Source organism: Microcaecilia unicolor, chromosome 4 (genome assembly GCF_901765095.1).
Source record: "Microcaecilia unicolor chromosome 4, aMicUni1.1, whole genome shotgun sequence".
NCBI classification, from domain to species: domain Eukaryota; kingdom Metazoa; phylum Chordata; class Amphibia; order Gymnophiona; family Siphonopidae; genus Microcaecilia; species Microcaecilia unicolor.
In genome coordinates, this window is record NC_044034.1 from 169,964,048 (window position 1) to 169,989,455 (window position 25,408).

General features: G+C 48.0%; 1 protein-coding gene across 1 annotated transcript in view; it reads right to left on the reverse strand.

The window, feature by feature from the left end:
* Positions 1-25,408, reverse strand: part of FNBP4 (formin binding protein 4) — a 146,411-nt gene that overhangs the window by 24,227 nt on the left and 96,776 nt on the right. The window contains 6 exon segments of the mRNA XM_030200946.1: positions 1,301-1,445; positions 3,020-3,054; positions 3,057-3,200; positions 3,203-3,334; positions 3,975-4,162; positions 5,115-5,248. Of these exon segments, the coding sequence (XP_030056806.1) occupies positions 1,301-1,445; positions 3,020-3,054; positions 3,057-3,200; positions 3,203-3,334; positions 3,975-4,162; positions 5,115-5,248 (778 nt within the window).

Below are 25,408 nucleotides of genomic sequence, written 5' to 3' on the forward strand. Positions count from 1 at the left end.
TGGGGGCCAGGAGACGGCACCGAGGTGCCGGAACCCCGACGCGTCGGTACCTCCACCACCGACGGAGATCTCTCCTCTCTGCGATGACGCTTCGGCGTCGAGTCCTCTCCAGGGCGCACCGAGGGCTCCCGGTGACGGCGCTTCTTATCTTTTTTCCGGTGCACGTCACCGGCGCCGGAGGGCATGGAGGAGGAGGAGGTCGATCCCCCTCGGTCTCGAGGTACCGGGTCCGACAGGGTTCGGTCCCGTGGCTCACGAGCTGAGGGAGTGACCGGGGCCGACTGCCCACGCGGCCTCTCAACCCCACTCTCACCGGCGGACCGGCGGGCCGACGGGACCTGTTCTCCTGGGGTCGCTGCCATCGGTGTCGATGTCTCGGGCATCGATACCGGTACCGAAGAACCAGCCTTCGATACCGATGCCGTCGAGGTCGACGTCGAGGGGCCGGCGCAAGTTCCAAAAAGACGGTCCCGCAGAACTTGCCTCGCAACCTGAGTCCGTTTCCGGAGACCGAGACACAAAGCGCACGACTTGAGATTGTGCTCCGGCCCGAGGCACTGGAGGCACCAAGCGTGGGTGTCGGTCTGCGAGATCGGCCGGCCGCAACGACCACACTTTTTAAATCCACTCGGGACCTTCGAGGACATCGACGGAAAAATCGCGTCGGCGAAGTCAAAGTCGGCAATGGTGGCTAAAATCACACCACGAAAAAATCAATCGACCGAGCGGCCACTAGGCCGCAACGTGGCGTCCCCGCTAGTAAGCGAGGGAAAAAGGGAACGCGTGCTCCACACGCGCGAAAAATTTCTTTTTTTTTTTTTTTTTTTTGTTAAACAATACAAACAAGATGAGAGGAAACCGAACGGGAATCCAAGCAACGATCCGCGTAAACGCGGTCAAAAATCCGGCGGTTGAACAGAGAGAGAGGCAATTGCACAACTCTCTCAGTCGCGGAAAAAAAGTAACTGGCGGGAGCGGTCGCGCACGGGCGGGAAGGCGGCCGCGCATGCGCGGTGGGCGTGGCCTGCGTGCCGACCGTCCCGCGAAGCTTCTTCCGGTTGGTGGGGGCTGCCGCGGACGTCAACCCAGTCGTGAGAACAAGCAGCCTGCTTGTCCTCGGAGAATGATTAGTACATGCAGTTTAAAGCAGTGGTTCTCAAACTTGGTTGTGTTGAGGAACTTGTGTGTCAGGTGAGTCAAACACCTGTCCCCATCACATAGCCATTTCCTTGTGTTTATACACACAAACATGTGACTGAATTGTTTTGTATTAAATCTTGTGACAGTAGCTTGAACACACCTGTAGATACAGCTGCCTGGCTGTATAGAACTGCACAGCTTCCAATAGTGGCTGCTTGTTGTGTCTGCCCAACACAGATTTCTTCTGCTTTCCTTTTTGTTGATTTAACTCCAGTAGGACTGGATACGCCAGAATCCATGTTATTCTAAAAATGAGGAGGAGATCCAAGTGGATGTTTTTTGCCATGGTTGAAAATAATTATGGCAGATTTAAAGAACATCTCAATACACCGAGCATGAAAACTGTGCTTGTGTTCTCATTATATACAAACATAAGTGGATCTGTACAGAACAATTTGTAATGTCTTAGAGGCTTCTTACCCTCCTAAATGAGTCAAAAGAAATCAGGGAACTGAGGAATGGCTGGCCATATTAAAATTGCTGTTCGTTGACTGAAGCACAGTACAGCCGGCTTGCATTTACCTTTCCCCTTCCCTCTCAGCTGTGGTCCCGCCCTCATTTCCTGTTTATGCAAGGGCAGGATGCTGATAGAGAAGGGGAAAGGTAAATGCAAGCCAGCTGTACTGTGCTTCAGTCAGGTTAGTAAAATGTTTTTAAAGCTATGGTTGTCCGAATTCAGAGAGCAGAGGGAGGTAGGCGGGAGTGTGCTTTGGGGAGGAGGGTGGGTGATGGGGGCTGTGTGCAGGTGACGGGGTCCAGTGGCAACTTTGGATGTGAGAGGGAGAGAACCCCGGGGGAGGGGGGTGTTGTTGCGTGTGTGGCTGATGCCGCTTGTCTTCTTTCGTTCATTGATTGAAGTTCGGGCACGCGTGTTATGCTGTTTTTTTAGTCTGTTGGAGTTGTGATTGGGCACTGCTGCTGGTGACGCACTCAGAAGTGCGTGACGTCATTTCCGGAGTTGGAGTTACAGAGAGCACGAACACCTCAAGGTTTTGTGCCACGCAGTCAGCTTCAGAACGCTGGAGGTGCTTTTTATTATATAGGATGTGATCTCATTCAGGGTGAATGGAAAAGGGTATTTCATGAAATTAAAAAGGCTTCAGTTTGTGTGTTGATAAAAGAAAATGGATATAAAGGTGGTTTCCTACTTCAGGCACTGATGTACATTGGAGGTGAACAATGGACTTGCCTCATTTGGTGAACTTGTTGGAAAATAGTCATATTGGTTTACAGTTGTTCAACACATGGAAAAGGGTCTGGGGACTAACTTGCTTTGGAATCTAAATCATGACTCCTAGGCCTGAACAATAAGAGGGGCCCCAACTGGCAGGCGAGGCTCAAATGAATGTGTTTGGATGCAGCCAAGCTTGAGACTGCTGCAAAGTGGAAGCAGGCCATTGGACCAAGACAAAGTAATTGGAGACTTGGGAAAAATTGACATGTATCACGGGCATTATTATCCAGAACAGGAGGAATGGGTCCACCTCAGTGTCATAATTGCTGAGGGGAGGGGAGGGGATGGGGAGAGTATTTGGAAGTGTTTGGTGTGGGGGGGGGGGGGGGGGGGGGGGAAGAGAGAGAGAGAGAGAAAGTCACAGAAGGAACTACGGTGTTTGCCCATGAGTTGCTTTGCTTGCAGTCTGGGCATAAGATTGGGGGTATGGGGAGTTTATTGTTACCTTTTTCTGGAGATTGCCTCTTGGCAGTTTTTACTGTTTTACATGTGATATATGTTTCTATTGTTTGGGTTTGTATTAATTGAAAATTAACCAAATAAAAATTTTTAACAAAACAAACAAAATCTTCCCCCCTCCTTTACCTTGCTGTTGAGGATTAGTGGACAGAGACGGTTCAGAATGAATCGTCCTCTGTTCCTGGTGCTGGAGGTTCTTCTCCATCTTCCTCCTCATCCTCCATGTCTACTTCCTGGATGTCACCATCATCTCCAGGAGGTGGGGGTGGTGGAGGGGGTGACTCAGGAGGTGGTGGAGGTGGAGGGGTATTGGAATATCCACAGGTAAAGGGTATGGTTGAGAGTACTGGGGTAGAAGCTGAAGAAGACTCCAAAATGGACTCATTTCCATAGTAGGTCCTGTTGGAGTCTCTGCAGAAAATGACTCTTTAGAAACAGGTACTGGGGAAGAGAGAAAAAAAAAATCACCATTACCTACAAGGTTCGCAGTACATTATACAGATATTATAAAAAAAAAAGCAGACTCAGGGGAAACAGTTAAGAAACCCATAAACGTTCCTTCACATCAGACATCTGTTAAAATGGCCAGTGATTTTTATACCCAATAGCGAGAAGCTTTGTAATCCTCATATCAAAGTTTAGGAGACCATGGTTTGGGGCAGTTTCTTTTAAGACACTACTGCAAGTACTACAGATTCTGAGAATTTAAACAAATGTTTACTGTATTTAGAATGGAATAGTATATTTTCACCAATTTATTACTGTTGTATTGCAAAGATAACTAATCTCAAAGAAAGACCAATACACAGGTATGATAAACTTATATAGATCCTACGAGTCTTCTTTTCCTCTCCAAGTGCATCAACAGCATGCAACGTTTTACCACACAGTATAGCAGTAGTATTTCCAAAGTAAGGTGGAGACTGACACATACAAGTGCTTTGTATGTTTTGCAAAGTCATCAAACCTACCCTAAAACAGCAATACTGCAAACTAAAGAGGAAAGGGGGGGGGGGGGGGAAGAGGAGGACTGTTCTGTAGCAAGGTAATTTCATGGATTTAAGTGAAGGTCTTCCATTACCCGTGGTATTTTCAGTGGACTTAGGCAGTGGGGTTGAAGTTTCTTCCAATTTCTCTTTCATTGCTATTTTAGAAGCAGCTTCTGCTTTATTTTCTGATGGCTGCCCCTCTTCTTCTTCCTCTCCATCTGGGAACTCCCACTGAGATTCGCCTGTTTGTTCGTTAACATAGAAATAACGTCTATGATCCCTAAATCACAAGAAACAAAAATGGTTTTTAAATTCTGTCCCCCAGTAGCGACATACTTAATCCTCTTCCATGACAGTATTCAGCTCTTTCAGGGACGAATCCATCATGGATACACTGCTATTCACAAAGGCAACGTACTGCTTTGAGATACAAGGAATAATGGCCAAAGTGGTTCTTCAAAGCCACTTGCACTTGATGGCTTTGTGAATGCAGGCACTGTCTCAAGACTCCACAAACGGAGAGTGGGGCAATCAGACACTCATTGATTGGCCAAAAATAACACATTAGAGACTTCAACAAAATGACAAGTTTGAATATTAAATGGAGCACTTTAAGGAAAAAAACCATCCAGAATAAATTTTAAAAAGCAGCCTAGACTAGGGGCAGGGGCAATTCCTGCATGTGCCAAGAACATTTTAAGAGTGAAAGCTAAGAGGGGAAAGTTCCTAGAAGCTGAAAATAAAAGAGAAGATCTTAAAATCAAGGGGAGAAGAGTGAGGAAGAAAAAAAAAAAAAGACAAATAAAATATATATTTGGTCTGACCTGCTGCAGGACTGCAATTCTGTGCTTCAGTCACAGCTGCTGTCATGGAGCTCTTGGTGATTTCATCGTTGTTAAAGATGTTGGAGATTCCAGAAATCCTGAAAAGTGTACACAGCTTGCGCATGCGCTAAACCCCATTCCCACCCTACACAGCGCAATTACACCCAGTGGCAGAGAAGAAACCAGCTTTGTCCCATCAGGAATTATTTTTTTAAATACTTTCTATTTCTCCAATTTGTGGCTGGCCCAAACTTTGCTTGTCTTTAGGCTCTGCCTGCCCAGCAAGACGCTAACTGAAGTTGTTTTTCAGTCTCTGGACAGGTGACGTCACGTCGTCAGGTGGTGATGGTCACAAGTCACGTTTGAGATGTCAAAGGTGAAAGGTGAAAAGGGTAGGAGATTGCGTACCTGTCCCAGTGGCATGACCAGCCCTTAGGAGTGGCGTTAATTTCATACTGTTTTATCTGTTCTGCTGCATCTTGAAGTTTTCGTTTAAGGTAATTTCCATTGACAGCCCCTTCTCGCCAGTCTGAGATTCGAGTCTAGAACAATAATTCAAACAAGTCAACTTCTGACAAGGAGAAATCAGATCTTATCTGCTAATTTTTTTTCCCTTTAGTCCTACCAGACCAGTCCAATACCTGTGGGTTGTCCCTGTGAACCAGCAGATGGGTACCTTGGTATTTCATTCTTTCAGGAATGCAGAGTTTCAAAAAAAACAAAAAAAAAACAAAAAAAAAAAAAAACAACCCAAAACACTAGAACCCACAAACAGGAAAATTTTTACTTGGGGAAACAAGCAAGCAGAAAACCACAGCTTCGCAAAACACTGGCATAGAATCTGAATTAGGGAGAGAATCTAGACTGGTCTGATGGGAAGAAAGGAAAGAAAAAATTACCAGGTAAGATCTAATTTCTTCTTCCTTAGTGCTCACCAAATCAGTCCAGTATCTGTGGGATGTAGCAAAGCAGTCCTGGGAACTTTGACACCAAAGGCCACGTCTTTCTTGCTGTCATATCTAGTCTGTAATGTCTCATAAAAGAATGAGTGAAAACCAAGTTGCTGCCCTACAAATGTCTAGTGGCAGTACTGCACGACACTCTGCCCAATAAGTAGCAATTCCTCTAGTGAAATGCGCTTTTAAAGTCTCCAGGAGGAAGTTTACCTCTCAGAATATAGGCAGCCAACATGCAATAGTAGACACAGACTAATTCTGTCCTCTTCAGTTTCTTCCAAACAGGACAAATCTCAGAATATGCCAAACCTCTAACAAATGCAAAATCTTACACTCCTCCTCACAATCTTCCTTTCAGCAGAAGAAACTGACATGTTAAATCGGAGACAACTTCCGATTAATTTTCCGAAAATTCCTGGCATTTCAGCTTAGGAAATGTTTACGCGCTATATGCTGGAAGTGCTGAAGGTGCTTTCAGTCTTTGCCTCAGATTTCTAGAGTCTTCTATTTGCCATCTTTTAAAAGAAAGAAAAGAGTGTAGAGGTTCTCTCCTATAAACCAGAACAGTTTGGACTCAACAGCTTTCCTGGAATCCTTTAAAGAAGGGGTGGCTATATGCTCTACTTTGCTGGTCACAATGACTCTGGACTACGATCGAGACTGGTGAAGTTATACTTTAAACATCACCTTTCTACATTTTGTACCTTGAAAATTCAAATATTGCCGGAGGTTGGTAAAGCTACACAGAAGCACAGACAATTTATTTTGTTGTGTCCTAGAATTCTGACACTAGGTGGTTTATTTTTTCTGAGTTCCCTTATAAATATATGGTGAAATGTCAATCTCAAACCTATATACTCAGGTGTACCTCAGGGATCTGTCCTGGGACCTCTTCTTTTCTCCATCTATACTTCTTCCCTTGGTACTCTGATCTCATCCCATGGTTTTCATTATCATCTTTACGCTGATGACTCCCAGATCTACCTCTACAGACCAGAAATCTCAGCAGGAATCCAGGCCAAAGTATCAGCTTGCCTTGCCTGTCTAACATTGCTGCCTGGATGTCTCAGCGCCATCTGAAACTAACATGACAAAGACTGAGCTTCTCATCTTTCCTCCTAAACCAACCTCTCCTCCTCCCCCATTCTCTACTTCTGTGGATAACACTCTCATCCTTCCTGTCTCATCAGCTCGTAACCTTGGGGTCATCTTTGACTCCTCCCTCTCCTTCTCTGCACATATTCAACAGACTGCTAAAACCTGTCTTCTCTCTCTATAATATCAGCAAAATTCGCCCTTTCCTTTCTGAGCACACTACCAGAACCCTCATCCACACTCTTATCACCTCTCGCTTAGACTATTGCAACTTGCTTCTTACAGGTCTCCCACTTAGCCATCTCTCTCCTCTTCAATCTGTTCAAAATTCTGCTGCACGACTAATATTCCGCCAGTGTAGTTATGCTCATATTAGCCCTCTCCTCAAGTCACTTCACTGGCTTCCTATCCGTTTCCGCATACAGTTCAAACTCCTCTTATTGACCTATAAGTGCATTCACTCTGCAGCTCCTCGTACCTCTCCACTCTCATCTCTCCCTACATTCCTCCCCGGGAATTCCGTTCACTGGGTAAATCTCTCTTACCTGCACCCTTCTCCTCCACTGCTAACTCCAGACTCCGTTCCTTTTATCTTGCTGCACCATATGCCTGGAATAGACTTCCTGAGCCTGTACGTCAAGCTCCATCTCTGGCCGTCTTCAAATCTAAGCTAAAAGCCCACCTTTTTGATGCTGCTTTTAACTCCTAACCCTTACTCACTTTGTTCAGAACCCTTATTTTATCATCCTTACTTTAATATTCCCTTATCTCTTGTTTCTTCTGTCAGCCCTAATTAGATTGTAAGCTCTGACGAGCAGGGACTGTCTCTTCATGTTCAAGTGTACAGCGCTGTGTACGTCTAGTAGCACTTTAGAAATGATAAGTAGTAGTAGTTTTATCCATCTCAACTAAACAATGTTTTTGGGTGACAAATTTGCAGCTCTCCTATCAAGACTGGGGACCCCCAGCTGTGATTGTATCAGCTACCTCACTAGAAATATTAGGGTAATCTTCATTTTAGGGGTTATTTCTTCTTGGCTTTGTGTTATTTCTTTTTACTATCTCTTGCCTTTCTTCATTTAGAGGACTGGTTTGGTTGCCATTGTATTTTTTTTGTATTATTTCTTTTGTTATATTGTGGTGACTGATTTTCTGTATAAGTATTTTCATTTGGATTATTCTTAACTCCCCCCCCCCAAAAAAAAAAAAAAAAAAAAAAAAAACAACCCCCCCCCCCGATACTTTTGGAAGAAAAGTACCCACTATAATAGAGATCCTCACATCTGTAAACTGCAAAAAGGGACCTATGCATTGAAGAAATGGCCAAAAGAAAAACGTGTGTTGAGAGTTAAATCTTTAAGAATATCCTTCTATAGTGGCTTCCACCCTTTGAGCCTCTACAGAAGGAGATTCTTAAAGATTTAACTCTCAAAACAGTTTTTCATTTGGCCATTTCTTCGAGTTCTGTGAAGCACTAGATTTAGTAGCAGTAAACGGGAGGGAATATGTAAACATAGAAAACAGAAGGCAGATAACTATATTGCCTATCCAGTCTGCTCATCCATACCTCGCCTTCAGAGATCCCATATCTGTCCAAAACTTTCTTGAATTCACATACAATTGTTTCCATCACCTCAACCAGGTGGCCAATCCACGCATTCACCAGACTTCCCATGAAATATTTCCTTATGTTATTTCCGAGTCTGTCCCCTTTCACCTTCATCCTATGCCCCCTCATTCCAGAGCTTCCTTTCAAATGAAAGCTTGCCTCTTTGGCATTTATGCCCCATACCTAAAATAAAAACATAAGCATTGCCATACTAGCAAGCCCAGATTTCTGTTTCAACTAAAGCCAGTCCAGGTGACAAGTACATGGCAATATACCAAAAGAGTAAAGCAGATTGTATGCTTATCCTGGGGGGGGGGGGGGGGGGGGGAAGCAGTGGATTTTCCCAAGTCGATCTTAATAATGGCTTATGGACTTTTCTTTTAGGAAATTATCCAAGCCTTTTTAAAACTCTGCCAAGCTAACTCTCTACCATCACATTGAAGTTTAATTATACGTTGAGTGAAGAAATATTTTCTCAATTTTGTTCTAAATTTGCTACTTAGTAGCTTCATTGCATGCCCCCTAGTCCTTGTATTTTTGGAAAGAGTAAACAAGCGATTCATGTCTACCATTTCCACTCTACTCAGTATTTTAATCTACTTCTATCATAACTCCAAGCTGAAAAACCCTAGCTTCTTTAGCCCTTCCTCACAGAGAAGTCATCCCACCCCTTTATCATGTTTGTCTGTACCTTTTCTAATTCTGCTATACCTTTTTATGAGAAGCAGTGATCAAAACTGCCCACAATATTCAAGGTGTGGTTGTACTATAGTGATACAAAAGCATTAATAGTCTCAGTGGTGTTCTCCATTCCTTTCATAATTCCTAACATTCTATTTGCTTTCTTAGAACACTGAGAGAAGTTTCAACACATGATCAACAATGACAGATCTTTTTTTTTCCTGAGTGGTGACTTCCAATGTGGAGCCCTGCATCACGTAGCTATAGTTTGATTCCTCTTTCCTACATGCATCACTTTGCACTTGCTCACATCAATGTCATCTGCTATTTGATACCCAGTCTTGAAAGGTCCTCTTGCAATTTTTTACAACTTTCTTGTGATTTTAAACATCTCTATTGTACCTCCCTCTCCCGCCTTGCTTCCAAAGCATAAATATTTGAAGGATTGTTTGTGTGTACCATCCCGAGTAAAAGTTTGAGACGGTCGAGAGAGAGCTGCATCGCTATCTCCAAAGCTGTTCATATGAGTTATTAGGATACAGAGCTTTCAGCCGTTTCCATAGCAGGGATTTGTTCATGGAATTCCTTAAAGGAGTAGTTTAGTTTATGTGCAGAGGTCTCGCAGTTCAAACAGCTTTTGAAGACCTTGTTTGTTGAGGTCCTTCTGTAAAAAAAGACCGAGATAACTTTTTGAGACAGCATGTTGTGATGTTAGCAGTTTTAGCACTTTGTTAACTCCGTTGTTTGTAGTCATGTTTTTTAACTAGTATTTTGTCTTTTGTAAACCACTTTGTTTTAAGTGGTATAGTGTGACAAACGCCTAGGCACCCCCCTGAGGCTAACCCTGCGGCCACCTGGAGGGTCTCTCCCCAGCATAGCTCAGGTCCACTTGCACCTGACACATCCTCGATGGGCCAGGTGGTCTCTGCCACTGGCCGTATGCCCTGCAGCATATGGCTCAGAAAATGGGCCAACCCCTGAGGCTTGAATTAGTGGGAACCACTGCCCACTCTGAAATCGCGAGGGGGACCCCCTGGAGATGAACCGAATGATCCCACCAGGCCAGGACTGGAGGGGAACGGGGGAGGTACACATAAAAGTCCTGAGATTTAGGACTCCAGCAGGGATAGCAATGCTCTCTGAAGGGGATGCCTTTGGGGCCCACCTCCAGGGTGGCCTTAATCAATCCCAGCAGCTGAAGGTTAACCTGAGTTGTGGGGTTTCTTGCGGGGGGGGGGGGGGGGGGGGGGGGTGGTAAAATTCCTTCTCTTGTAGCTGAAGCTTGGAGACTCTGGCATTAGACTTGCCCCTGATGAATAGCAAAGTGAACCCCAGGTACACAGCTCAAGGCAACTCTTCACATAATTGACTACCCAACCCAGGCTTTCCAACAGTCTGATGAGACGGACATCACCACCCAAGAGTCTTCTGCCAAATTGGCCCAAATCAATCATCCAAATAAGTATGCACCCACACCCCATTCCTTACAGAGGAAGGCAACAGGTAGTATCATAACCTTGGAAAAAGGTTGTAGCCAGGAATTACCTATTGTCTAGGCAAAATGAGGTTGTTGGCCTCAGCCAGATCCGGAGGAAAGAAACTTCTCTAAGAAAACTGACGCAAATCACAAATTGGAGATCTCCATGCAAAAATGGGAGGACCCGAAAGGAAGCACCGACTCCCTTGAGATCTAAAATGAGGCAGAAGACCCCCCCCCCTTTTGGGGATAACCAAGTAGACAGATTAGGAACTGGTTATTGGACAGAAAACAGAGGGTAGGGTTAAATGGTCATCTCTCTCAATGGAGGAGGGTGAACAATTGTGTGCTGCAGAGATCAGTACTAGGACTCGTGCTATTTAATATAGAAATCAGAAAGACAAGTGAGGTGAATAAATTTGCAGATTGCAGGAGGAACATAGGCAATTGGAAGTCTGGGCATCCAAATGGCAGATGAAATTTAATATGGACAAATGCAAAGTGATGTACTTTGGAAAGAATAATATGAATCAGTTACCTGATGGTAAGGTCCCACCTTGGGGGCCAGCAACCAAGAAAAAGATCTAGGTGTCATTGTAGATAATACACTGAAATCTTCTGCTCATGTGCAGCGGCGGTCAAAAAAGCAAATAGAATGTTAGCAATTATTAGGAAAGGAATGGTGAATAAGACCAAAAATACTATAATGCCTCTATATCGCTCCATGGTGCAACCTCACCTTGAGGACTGCGTTCAGTTCTGGTCGCCATATCTTAAAAAAGATATAATTAGAAAAGGTTCAAAGAAGAGAGACCAAAATGATAAAAGGGATGGAGCTCCTCTCATATGAGGAAAGGCTAAAGAGGTTAGGGCTCTTCAGCATGGAAAAGAGACAGATGAGGGGAGATATGACTGAGGCCTACAAAATCCTGAGTGATGTAGAAGTAGAAGTAAATCGATTTTTTACTCGTTCCAAAAGTACAAAGACTAGGGGACACTCAAGGAAGTTACATGGAAATACTTTTAAAACAAATAGGAGGAAATATTTTTTCACCCAACAAATAGTTAAGCTATGGAACTCTTTGCCAGACGATGTAGTAACAGCAGTTAGTGTATCTGGGTTTAAAAAAAGGTTAAGTCCCTAGAGGAAAAGTCCATAATTTGCTACTGAGACAGACAGGGAGAAGTAACTGCTTGCTCTGGGATTTGTAGCACGACATGTTGCCACGATTTGTGTTACTGCCAGGTACTTGTGACCTGGCTTGGCCACTGTTGGAAACAAGATACTGGGCTAGATGGACCAATGGTCTGACCCAGTATGGCTACTCTTATGTTCTTATGAGTGGCAGCCCAATCCCCATTCTGCCAGCAGGACCTCCTCCACTGACCCTAACTAGAGAAAGTGGGACAGGGTCTTCCACCAATCTGCACTTGGTAAGACGGCTGCAAGGGGAAATCAAAGGCATTTCAACCTGGGAACCCACTGGTCTGAAGTAATAAGGGTCCATAAGAACATAAGCGTTGACAAACTGGGACAGACTGAAGTTTCATCAAGCCCAGTATCCTGTTTCCAATATTATTATTATTAGCATTTGTATAGCAATAGTGGCCAATCCAGGTCACAAGTACTTGGCAAGATACCAAAAGAATAAAACAGATTTTATGCTGCTTATCCTAGAAATCAGCAGCATAATGACGACTTGTGGACTTTTCTTTTAGGAAATTATCCAAACCTTTTTAAAAATCTTGTTAAGCTGCTTTTACCACATCCTTGTATTTTTGGAAAGACTAAACAAGTGATTCATCACATCTACCCTACTCAGTATTTTATAACATCAAGAGTGGTGTAGAATGAGTAGAAGTGAATCGATTTTTTCACTCTTTCAAAAAGTACAAAGACTAGGGGGACATAATGAAATTACATGGAAATTCTTTTTCACTCAACAAATAGTTAATCTCTGGAACTTGTTGCCAGAGGATGTGGTAACAGTGGTTAGCATATCTGGATTTAAAAAAGGGTTGGACAAGTTCCAAGAAAAGTCCATAGTCTGCCATTGAGACAGACATGTGGAAGCCACTGCTTGCTCTAGGATTGGTAGCATGGAATGTTGCTACTATTTGGGTTTCTGCCAGGTACTTGTGACCTGGATTGGTTACTGCTGAAAACGAGATACTGGCCCAGACGGACCATTGGTCTGACCCAGTATGGCTATTCTTATGTTTTTACTAGTAAACCAGGCCCGTTTCTGACACAAATGAAACGGGCGCTAGCAAGGTTTTTGTCGGAGTGTGTATGTTTGAGTGTGTGTGTGAGTGACTGTGTGAGAGAGAGTGAATATGTGAGTGTGTGTTTGTGACAGAGAGAGAGAGACTGCTGGGTGAGAACGTGTCTGCTCTGTCCCCTGCCCCCCCCTCCAGCCACCCAGCGATTATCCTTTTCCTTGGCCCTCCCCCTGTATCCACCCAGCGATGCTCTCTCCCCTGCACCCCCTCCCGCCACCCAGCGATTCCCCTCTCTCCCCTGGCCTCCCCTCTAGCCACCCAGCAATTCTCCTCTCTTCCCTGCCCCCCCTCCAGCCACCCAGCAATTCTCCTCTCTCCCTTGCCCCCCCCTCCAGCCACCCAGCAATTCTCCTCTCTCCCTTGCCCCCCCCTCCAGCCACCCAGCGATTGTCCTCTCTCCCCTGGCCCTCCCTCCAGCCACCCAACGATTGTCCTCTCTCCCCTAGCCCCCCTCCAGCCCCTCAGCGATTCTCCATTTTCCCTTGCCCCCCCATTCCAGCCACCCAATGATGCTCTTCTCTCCCCTGCCCCCCCCAGCGAATGTCTGCCCTGCCCCTTCCCCAGCCACCCTCCTCTCTCCTCTGCTCCCCCTCTAGCCACCCAGGGATTCTTTGTCGTCTGGCCCCCCCTCCAGCCACCCAGCGATTCTCCATTTTCCCTTGCCTCCCCCCCTTCCAGCCACCCACCGATGCTCCTCTTCCCCTGCCCCCCCTTCCAGCCACCCAGCGAATCTCCTGTCTCCCCTGCCCCCCCAGTGATTCTCCTCTCTCCCTTGCCCCCCCCCTCCAGCCACCCAGCAATTCTCCTCTCTCCCTTGCCCCCCCCTCCAGCCACCCAGCAATTGTCCTCTCTCCCCTGGCCCTCCCTCCAGCCACCCAACGATTGTCCTCTCTCCCCTAGCCCCCCTCCAGCCCCTCAGCGATTCTACATTTTCCCTTGCCCCCCCTTCCAGCCACCCAATGATGCTCTTCTCTCCCCTGCCCCCCCAGCGAATCTGTCTGCCCTGCCCCCCCCCAGCCACCCAGAGATTCTCCTCTCTCCTCTGCTCCCCCTCTAGCCACCCAGCGATTCTTTGTCGTCTGGCCCCCACTCCAGCCACCCAGCGATTCTCCATTTTCCCTTGCCTCCCCCCTTCCAGCCACCCACCGATGCTCCTCTCCCCTGCCCCCCCTTCCAGCCACCCAGCGAATCTCCTGTCTCCCCTGCCCCCCCCCAGCCACCCAGTGATTCTCCTCTCTCCTCTGCTCCCCCCCTCTAGCCACCCAGCGATTCTTTGTCGTCTGGCCCCCCCTCCAGCCACCCAGCGATTCTCCGTTTTCTCTTGCCTCCCCCCTTCCAGCCACCCACCGATGCTCCTCTCCCCTGCCCCCCCCTTCCAGCCACCCAGCGAATCTCCTGTCTCCCCTGCCCCCCCTCCAGCCACCCAGTGATGCTCCTCTGCTCCCCCTCCAGCCACCCAGCGGTTCTCCTTTTTCCCTTGCCCCTAACGATACCGGCCAAATCTCTGGCCCTCCGCCAACCGTCCAACCTCTGCTGCCGTGCACAGCTCAGCATGCAGGCCCACTGAACGGTGGATCCATTCGTCGCTGTGCACCCGCCCTCCCACCTCTGGTTGGTCAGCTTTTGTGTGTGACGTACCCGGAAGTATGTGACGTCACTTCATGAGATGGATGCAACCTTTCAGAGAGCACGAATGCTTCAGGCTTTAGTGCCACGGAGTCAGCTTCAGAACGCTGGAGGTGCGTTTTATTATATAGGATGACCTCTATCATCTCCTATCACCCAGTTATCTTTTCTAAGCTGAAGAGCCCTAGACTCTTTAGACTTCCTCACAGGGAAGTCATCCCAACTCTAACATTTTTGCTGCCCTTCTCTGTACCTTTTTTAATTCCACTATATCTATTTTGCGATGCAGTGACCAGAATTATGCACAGTATTCATGGTGCAGTCGTACCATGGAATGATACAAAGGCATTATAATATTCTCATTTTTGTTTTCGATTATTTTTGTAGTTAATTCCTAACATTCTATTTGCTTTCTTAGCTGCTGCTGCAAACTGAGCGCCTTGTAGTGCTATAGAAATGCTAAATAGTAGTAGTAGTAGTAGGGTTTCAATGTATCAAAGAATGGGATGACATACGTAAGACATTAGACACAATTGCCCCAATCCAAACCAGAACATCACATAGGAAAAAATCTAATCCATGGTTCACCAAAGAGCTGAAAGAACTCAAAACACAAGTCAGAAAACTAGAACGCGCATGGAACAAAAAGAAACATGAACACACACTGAATGCCTGGAAATCACTCCGGAGGAAATACAAATATACCATTAAACAGACCAAAAGACTACACTGTAAAACAATGATTGGACCAAACTACAAAGACACACACAAACTCTTCTACCTTGTAAATAAATTGCTAGACACCACACCAGTTACAAGCAGCAGAGATACACCAGCGACCTCGCGAAATACTTCAAGGAGAAAATCATACAATTACGACTTAAAATACCCACCCAGCCCTATTGAATACGCAACACTCCTAAACTGTCTAGACCCAGAAGACAGAATATACCCAGCAGACAGGATCTGGACCGAATTCGAATTACTGTCAGAGGACCTCATCTCTAAAACGCTCAAAAGATTCGCCAAATCCCAATGCAAACTAGATATCTGCCCAAACAACCTCATGAAATCAGCTCCTCAACAATTCATAATAGACCTAACGAACCACGTGAATTTCATGCTACAAAACGGACTTTTCCCAAAGGAAAAAGGAAATATTTTACTCACCCCAATACCCAAAGAAAAACGCAAGCGAAATAACTAACTACAGACCAGTTGTATCTATACCACTAATAACCAAAATAACTGAAGGGATGGTAACCGAACAACTCACAAACTATCTCAACAAGTTCTCCATACTGCATGATGCCCAATCAGGATTCCGGTCCAATCACAGCACAGAAACAGTATTAATTACCCTAATGACCAAATTTAAACAAATGATTGCAACCAGCACCAATATACTACTCTTACAATTTGACATGTCAAGTGCCTTTGATATGGTTGACCACGGAATCCTATTACACATTCTTGAATATTTTGGCATCGGAGGCAATGTCCTAAACTGGTTCAAGGGGTTCTTAACCTTACGCTCATATCAGGTCACATCAAATTCAACTACGTCTGCTGCATGGACACCTGAATGTGGAGTACCGCAGGGATCCCCCCTCTCGCCAACTATTTTCAACCTAATGATGATCCTCTTGGCAAAACTTCTATCAAACCATAACCTCAACCCATACATATATGCTGATGTAACGATTTACATTCCTTTCAAACAAAACATTAATGAAATCTCCAACGAAATTAACCAAAGTCTACATATCATGAACACCTGGGCAGATGCATTCCGACAAACTGAACTCAGAAAAAACTCAATGCCTCATACTTACCTCCCAATACAACAAGAATAAATTTACTGCTATTAACACACCTAAACTAAATCTGCCAATCTCAGAAACTTTAAAAATCCTTGGAGTCACTATTGACCGCCACATGACACTCGAGACTCACGCGAACAACACAACCAAAATGATGTTCTACGCCATGTGGAACCTGAAAAGAATAAGACCATTCTTTCCAAGATCTGTCTTCCGCGGCCTAGTGCAATCACTCGTACTCAGTCATCTGGACTACTGCAACTCACTATACGCAGGCTGCAAAGAACAAATACTGAGGAAACTTCAAACAGCCCAGAATACAGCAGCCAGACTCATCTTCGGAAAACCAAACTACGAAAGTGCAAAACCCTTACGTGAGAAACTACACTGGCTCCCACTCAAGGAACGTATCACTTTTAAAGTATGCACCTTAGTCCACAAAATCATCTATGGTGAAGCCCCTGCTTACATGTCTGATTTAATAGACCTGCCACCCAGAAACGCTAAAAGATCATCCCAAACTCTCCTCAATCTCCACTTCCCTAAGTGCAAAGGCATAAAATACAAAGTACTGCACGCATCAACCTTCTCTTATATGAGCACGCAAAGTGAATGATACATACCTGTAGCAGGTGTTCTCCGAGGACAGCAGGCTGATTGTTCTCACGACTGGGGTGACGTCCGCGGCAGCCCCCACCAACCAGAAGAAGCTTCGCGGGCGGTCCGCACGCAGGGCACGCCCACCGCGCATGCGCGGCCGTCCTCCCGCCCGTGCGTGACCGTTCCCGCCAGTTGAATGACAAGCAAAAGATGAAAACGCAACTCCAAAGGGGAGGAGGGAGGGTAGGTGAGAACAATCAGCCTGCTGTCCTCAGAGAACACCTGCTACAGGTATGTATCATTCACTTTCTCCGAGGACAAGCAGGCTGCTTGTTCTCACGACTGGGGTATCCCTAGCTCTCAGGCTCACTCAAAACAAGAACCCAGGTCAATTGAACCTCGCAACGGCGAGGGTATAACAGAAATTGACCTACGAAGAACAACTAACTGAGAATGCAGCCTGACCAGAATAAATTCGGGTCCTGGAGGGTGGAGTTGGATTTACACCCCAAACAGATTCTGCAGCACCGACTGTCGCGTCGGGTATCCTGCTGGAGGCAGTAATGTGATGTGAATGTGTGGACAGATGACCACGTCACAGCCTTGCAAATCTCTTCAATAGTGGCTGACTTCAAGTGGGCCACTGACGCTGCCATGGCTCTAACACTATGAGCCGTGACATGACCCTCAAGAGCCAGCCCAGCCTGGGCGTAAGTGAAGGAAATGCAATCTGCTAGCCAATTGGAGATGGTGCGTTTCCCGACAGCGACCCCTAGCCTGTTAGGGTCGAAAGAAACAAACAATTGGGCGGACTGTCTGTGGGGCTGTGTCCGCTCCAAGTAGAAGGCCAATGCTCTCTTGCAGTCCAATGTGTGCAACTGACGTTCAGCAGGGCGGGTATGCGGCCTGGGAAAGAATGTTGGCAAGACAATTGACTGGTTAAGATGGAACTCCGACACCACCTTCGGCAGGAACTTTGGGTGGGTGCGGAGCACTACTCTGTTGTGATGAAATTTGGTATATGGAGCATGAGCTACCAGGGCTTGAAGCTCACTGACCCTACGAGCTGAAGTAACTGCCACCAAGAAAATGACCTTCCAGGTCAAGTACTTCAGATGGCAGGTATTCAGTGGCTCAAAAGGAGGTTTCATCAGCTGGGTGAGGACGACGTTGAGATCCCATGACACTGTAGGAGGCTTGATAGGGGGCTTTGACAAAAGCAAGCCTCTCATGAATCGAACGACTAAAGGCTCTCCAGAGATGGCTTTACCTTCCACACGATAATGGTAAGCACTAATCGCACTAAGGTGATTCCTTACTGAGTTGGTCTTGAGGCCAGACTCTGATAAGTGCAGAAGGTATTCAAGCAGGTTCTGTGCAGGGCAAGAACGAGGTTTTAGGGCCTTGCTCTCACACCAAACGACAAACCTCCTCCACTTGAAAAAGTAACTCTTTTTAGTGGAATCCTTCCTAGAGGCAAGCAAGACACGGGAGACACCCTCAGACAGACCCAACGAAGTGAAGTCTACGCCCTCAACATCCAGGCCGTGAGAGCCAGGGACTGAAGGTTGGGGTGCAGCAACGCCCCGTCATTCTGCGAAATGAGAGTCGGAAAACACTCCAATCTCCACGGTTCTTCTGAGGACAACTCCAGAAGAAGAGGGAACAAGATCTGACGGGGCCAAAAGGGCGCTATCAGAATCATGGTGCCGTGGTCTTGCTTGAGCTTCAGTAAGGTCTTCCCCACCAAAGGTATGGGAGGATAAGCATACAGGAGGCCGGTTCCCCAATGGAGGAGAAAGGCATCCGACGTTAGCCTGCTGTGTGCCTGTAGTCTGGAACAGAACAGAGGCAGCTTGTGGTTGGTCTGAGAGGCGAAAAGGTCCACCGAAGGGGTGCCCCACTCTCGGAAGATCTTGCGTACCACTCTGGAATGAAGCGACCACTCGTGTGGTTGCATGACTCTGCTCAGTCTGTCGGCCAGACTGTTGTTTGCGCCTGCCAGGTATGTGGCTTGGAGAAGCATGCCGAACCGGCAGGCCCAACTCCACATGCCGACGGCTCCCTGACATAGGGGGCGAGATCCGGTGCCCCCCTGCTTGTTGGTGTAATACATTGCAACCTGATTGTCTGTCCGAATTTGGATAATTTGGCAGGACAGCCGATCTCTGAAAGCCTTCAATGCGTTCCAGATCGCTCGGAGCTCCAGGAGGTTGATCTGCAGATCCTTTTCCTGGAGGGACCACAGACCCTGGGTGTGGAGCCCATCGACATGAGCTCCCCACCCCAGGCGAGATGCATCTGTCGTTAGCACTTTCGTGGGCTGCGGAATTTGGAATGGACGTCCCAGGGTCAAATTGGTCCGAATGGTCCACCAGAGCAGTGAAGTGCGGCAACTGGTGGAGAGGCGGATGACATCTTCTAGATTCCCGGTGGCTTGGAACCACTGGGAAGCTAGGGTCCATTGAGCAGATCTCATGTGAAGACGAGCCATGGGAGTCACATGAACTGTGGAGGCCATATGACCCAGAAGTCTCAACATCTGCCGAGCTGTGACCTGCTGAGACGCTCTGGTCTGCGAAGCCAGGGACAGGAGCCCTCGCTTCGGGAAGGAAGGCCTGAGCCGTCTGGGTATTCAGCAGAGCTCCAATGAATTCCAGAGACTGGGTTGGCTGGAGATGGGACTTTGGGTAATTTATCACAAACCCCAGCAGCTCCAGGAGTTGAATAGTGCACTGCATGGACCGGAGAGCTCCTGCCTCCGAGGTGTTCTTGACCAGCTAATCGTCGAGATATGGGAACACGTGCACTCCCAGCTTGCGTAGATACGCCGCCACCACCACGAGGCACTTTGTAAACACTCGTGGGGCAGAGGCGAGCCCAAAGGGCAGCACACAATACTGAAAGTGCCGTGCGCCCAGGTGGAATCAGATACTGTCTGTGAGCTGGCAGTATCGGGATGTGAGTGTATACGTCCTTTAAATCCAGGGAACATAGCCAATCGTTTTTTTGAATCATTGGCAGAAGGGTGCCCAAGGAAAGCATCCTGAACTTTTCTTTGACCAGGAATTTGTTCAGGCCTCTCAGGTCTAGGATGGGACGCATCCCCCCTGTTTTCTTTTCCACAAGGAAGTACCTGGAATAGAATCCCTGTCCTTCCTGCCCGGGTGGTACGGGCTCGACCGCATTGGCGCTGAGAAGGGCGGAGAGTTCCTCTGCAAGTACCTGCTTGTGATGGGAGCTGAAGGATTGAGCTCCCGGAGGACAATTTGGTGGCAGGGAGGCCAAATTCAGGGCGTATCCGCACCGCACTATTTGGAGAACCCACTGGTCGGAGGTTATGAGAGGCCACCTTTGGTGAAAAAATTTTAACCTCCCTCCGACTGGCAGATCGTCCGGTACAGACACTTTGAGGGGGGCTATGTTCCCGTGGATCCAGTCAAAAGCCCGTCCCCGGCTTTTGCTGTGGAGGCGCAGGGGGCTGCTTAGGCGCATGCTGTTGACGAGAACGAGCACGCTGGGGCTGTCCCTGTGCCTGACGAGGCCTTCGGGCCGGCTGGGTGTACCTACGCTTTGCAAAAGAATAGGGTACAGCCTGGCGGGCCCGGGAAAAACGTCCACCTGCAGAGGTGGATGCTGAAGGCGCCCGGTGGGAGAGCTTGTCGAGAGCGGTTTCCCGCTGGTGTAGTTGGTCCACTAATTGCTCGACCTTCTCACCGAAACCGTTATCTCCCCGGCAAGGGACATCCGCAAGTCGCTGCTGGGTGCGGTAGTCCAGGTCAGAGGCACGCAGCCAGGAGAGTCTGCGCATCACTATACCTTGGGCCGCAGCTCGGGATGTCACATCACAGGTGTCATAGATACCCCTGGACAGGAACTTTCTGCATGCCTTCAGCTGTCTGACCACCTCCTGAAAAGGCCTGGACTGCTCCGGAGGGAGCTTGTCGACCAGGTCCCCCAGTTGCCTCACATTGTTCCGCATGTGAATGCTCGTGTAGAGCTGGTATGACTGGATGTGGGTGACGAGCATGGAAGATTGGTAGGCCTTCCTCCCAAACGAGTCCAGAGTGCAAGACTCCTGCCCCGGGGGTGCCGAGGCGGTATCCCTCGAACTCCGTGCTCTCTTGAGAGCAGAGTCCACGACTGCCGAGTCATGAGGCAACTGAGGCCGCATCAACTCTGGGTCAGAGTGGATCCTGTATTGGGACTCCGCTTTCTTGGGGATGGTGGGGATAGAAAAATGGCTTCAGCCAGTTCTGAAGCAGTGTCTCTTTGAGGACATTGTGCAACGGCACCGTGGAGGACTCTCTAGGTGGTGATGGATAGTCGAGGACCTCAAGCATCTCAGCCCTCGGCTCATCCACAGAGACCACGGGGAAGGGAATGCAAATAGACATATCCCTTACAAAGGAGGCAAAGGAGAGGCTCTCAGGAGGTGAGAGCTTCCTCTCCGGTGAAGGCGTGGGATCAGATGGGAGGCCTGCAGACTCCTCTGAGGAGAAATATCTGGGGTCCTCCTCCTCTCCCCACGAGGCCTCCTCCTCGGTATCGGACATAAGCTCATGTAGCTGAGTCCTTAACCGGGCCCGGCTCGACGTCGAGGCACCGAGGCCTCGGTGCCGTCGAGTGGTGGACTCCCGCGCCGGCGGGGACGAAGCTCCCTCCATCGACGGGGACTCCACCTGCGTGGCGGTCGAGACCGGCGCCGCAAGCGGCGGCGGTGTCGACGGCCTCGGCACCGGGCTAGAGCTCGCCGGCGCCGGCACAGCCTGGCGCATCAGCCCTTCCAGGATCCCCGGAAGGATGGCTCGGAGGCACTCGTCCAGGCCCGCTGCCGGGAAAGACGGGGTAGAGGTGTCGGTACCGGAAGCTGCTCGGGTCCAGGAGACTGCACCGAAGTGCTGGAACCCTGACGCGTCGGTACCTCCACAACCGAAGGGGATCTCTCCTCTCGACGAGGACGCTTCGGCGTCGACTCCTCGCCGGTACCGAAACCCGGGTGCATCGAGGGCGACCGATGACGGTGCTTCTTGGATTTCTTCCGGTGCCCGTCATCAGTGCCCGCAGGGATGGAGGAGGAGGAGGTCGATCCCCCTCAGTCTCGAGGAACCGGGTCAGACAGGGTTCGGTCCCGCGGGCCATGGGCCGAGGGAGTGACCGGGGCCGATTGCCCTCGCGGCCTCTCACCCCTACCCTCGCCGGAGGACCTGTTCTCCTGGGGTCGATGCCATCGGTGCCGATTTCGCAGGCATCGATACCGGTACCGAAGAACCGGCCGTCGATACCGATGCCGTCGAGGTCGAGGGGCCAGCGCAAGTTCCAAAAAGACGGTCCCGAAGAACTTGCCTCGCAACCTGAGTCCGTTTCCGGAGACCAAGACACAAGGAACACGACTTGATATTGTGCTCCGGCCCGAGGCACTGGAGGCACCAAGCGTGGGTGTCGGTCTGTGAGATCGGCCGGCCGCACCGACCACACTTTTTAAATCCACTCGGGACCTTCGAGGACATCGACGGAAAAATCGCGTCGGCGAAGTTAAAGTTGTCGATGGTGGCGGTAATCACACATCGAAAAATGAAATCGACCGTGCGGCCACTAGGCCGCAACGCGACGCCCCCGCTAGAAACGAGGGAAAAAGGGGAGCGCGTGCTCTCTTTTTTTTTTTTTAGAAAAGAAAAGGAGGAGCGCGCGCGATAAAAAAAAACAAAACAAAAACAAAGAATTTCGCGTAAACGCGACGGTTTTTCCGGGGCTGACACAGAGAGAGCGGCGATCGCACGACTCTCTCCAGCGCGGAAAAAAAGGAACTGGCGGGAACGGCCGCGCACGGTGGGCGTGCCCTGCGTGCGGACGTCACCCCAGTCGTGAGAACAAGCAGCCTGCTTGTCCTCGGAGAATTCTGGAATACACTACCACGCAACCTGAAAACGATCTACGAACTAACCGACTTCCGCAAACTATTGAAGACTCATCTCTGAGAAAATTTATTGCAAGGATCAAAACACATGAAGTCCATACACACTAATAGAAATGCATCAGTACACTCTCTTCTGAGTTCTCTTCCCCCGTATTTTCACCACACTTAAAACTCTACCCTCTTGCTATTGTTTTATCGCCCTATCAATTCCCCATTGTTACATTCCATTGTTCTATTCCCCAAATGATATTTTGACTCTGACTTTGTCTTCCCATAACTCTTCACAATGTAACCCATAATCGTAATGCAACAAATTGTATTTCCATCATTCACAATATATTGTAAGCCACACTGAGCCCGCAAATAGGCGGGAAAATGTGGGATACAAATGCAATAAATAAATAATGACACCTAGATCCTTTTACTGGGTGGTGATTCCTAATGTACAACCTTGCATCACATAGCTATATAGTTTGGGGTTCTCTTTTGTACATGGATTTCTTTGCACTAGCTCACATTAAAGGTCGTCATCTGCCATTAAGATGCGCAATCTCCCAGTGTCATAAGGTCCTCTTGCAATTTTTTAGAATCCTCTTGTGATTTAAGAAATTTGACTGTGTCATCAGCAAATTTAATTACCTCATTAATTATTGCCATCTCTAGATCATTTATAAATATGTTGAAGTACCAGTCCCAGGACAAAGCCCCAGGGAACCCCACTATCTACCCTTCTCCATTGAAAATACCGACCATGTAACCCTACTGTTTTTTAAAAAAAATCATTTAACCAGGTCTTAATCCACAACAGGACACTACCTCCTATCACATGATTTTCTGATTTTCTAATTTTCTCAGGAGTCGTTCATGAGGTACTTTTCTCGAATGCCTTTTTGAAAATCCAGATACATACAATCTATTGGCTCATCTTTATCCACATTTATTCATTCCTTCAAAGCAATGAAGTAGACTGGTGAGGAAAGATTTCCCTAGACTAAATCCATGTTGGCTGTCTCAATCCATAACTATGTATATGCTCTGTAATTTTATTCTTTATAAATAGTCTCTACCATTTTGCCTGGCACCACAAGGCTCATCTGTCTATAAATTTCCTGGATTATCTCTGGAACCCTTTTTGAAAATTGGCGTTAACACTGGCCACCCTTCAATCTTCCGGTATCATGCTTGATTTAAGAGATCAATTATGTATTACTAACAGCAGCCCTTCAAGTTCCTTTTTTCATAGACTGAGCCAGTTTCCTGAGATAGTTTGAGAAAGACCCCCTGAACCTCACTGGGTTTCCTCAGACAGAATGAGGGCCAGTGGACATCTCAATTCCCCCCACCCCCACCCCGCTGTTCTTGGGCTATGTTGCCCCTCTGACCTTTAGCAGCATTACCTCTCTTGAACAGAAGTAGCCCCAGCCACAGAAACATCCCGATCCCCCTCAGGGTTTGTGCTCAGGAAGACACATAGGTTCAGCCTCACCAACAAGCAGCTTTTAAAGGCAACTTACAAAGGCAGTCCTTGGAGGCCGTATTCAGTCCAATGTTGGCATCTCTGGCTGCAATGAGCTCCCACTGCAGATGTGGCCAAACTTAACACACAGATTAGATAAAACAAGTCCATCAGGAAGGCTTCCTGGGCTGAATTCGGGGGAGGGGGAAGCTCTGTACTCACTGGAGCTGGGCCACACAACCCCCACCAATAGCCACCTGCCTGAACTAAAGCGGCAGAATGGAAGAGATCAAAAAGCACCTCCATCTAGGGATCCTTAAAAGCTGTGCTGTCTTCCACTAGGACAATGGTCTTTTTCACTGCAGGTCACCAAGGAATCGAAGTCCTCTCACGGCAACGGATAGTCAGCCCATGAGCTTGGATCCCCACAGGACCAAGTCTGGGATATTCCACTTCATTACCATCTTGGAGAAAGCTTAGTGGAAAGGTTTTTGCCAGTCTGCAATAGCTGGCAAGGATGGAATGCCCCCCCCCCCCCCCCCCCATGCTTCCAGGGGTGAAACAGACAACTGGAGGACCTTTGTGTTCCAATTTTATTTATTCATTCGACATTTGATGGCAGACAGCTCCTCCCTCCAAAAAAAAGCTGCACAACAGAGGAATCCCTTTTCTACCTCAGGTACACCTCTCCAGACGCCAAAGAGCCAGAATGCATGGTAGAGACCACAAAAGTCTGCCCCTTTCCATGCTAACAGGGCCCTACTAAGCTCTTCAGAAATGGCCATGGCCAGCATAGGGCCCAAATCCCAACTCCGGCCCCTAGGGCCAATTTAGCAGGCAAGGCCTCTCAAGAAGACCCTGCAGAGCCTTGCAGACCTGATCCACCAAGCATCTGCTCAGAGGTGAGAACCACAGAGCCAGGATACAAAAATGGCCACCGATCCTGCCAAAAAGCCATATGACCGCAGCCGGTAGGCAGACTCCAGAGCACATCTCCACCTGATGTAGACTCCGCTCCCTGGAAGTCCGATTGCAGGGCGAGACTGCCTGCTTTCAAAATCTGCACGAGCTGTAGTACCACATGGGCATGTCAGGAATCCCCCACAGGCATTCATCTGGCACACTAAGCAGGCCATCACACCGTCTCTCTGGGTCAAGCAGTTTTACTTCTCCCAGCTT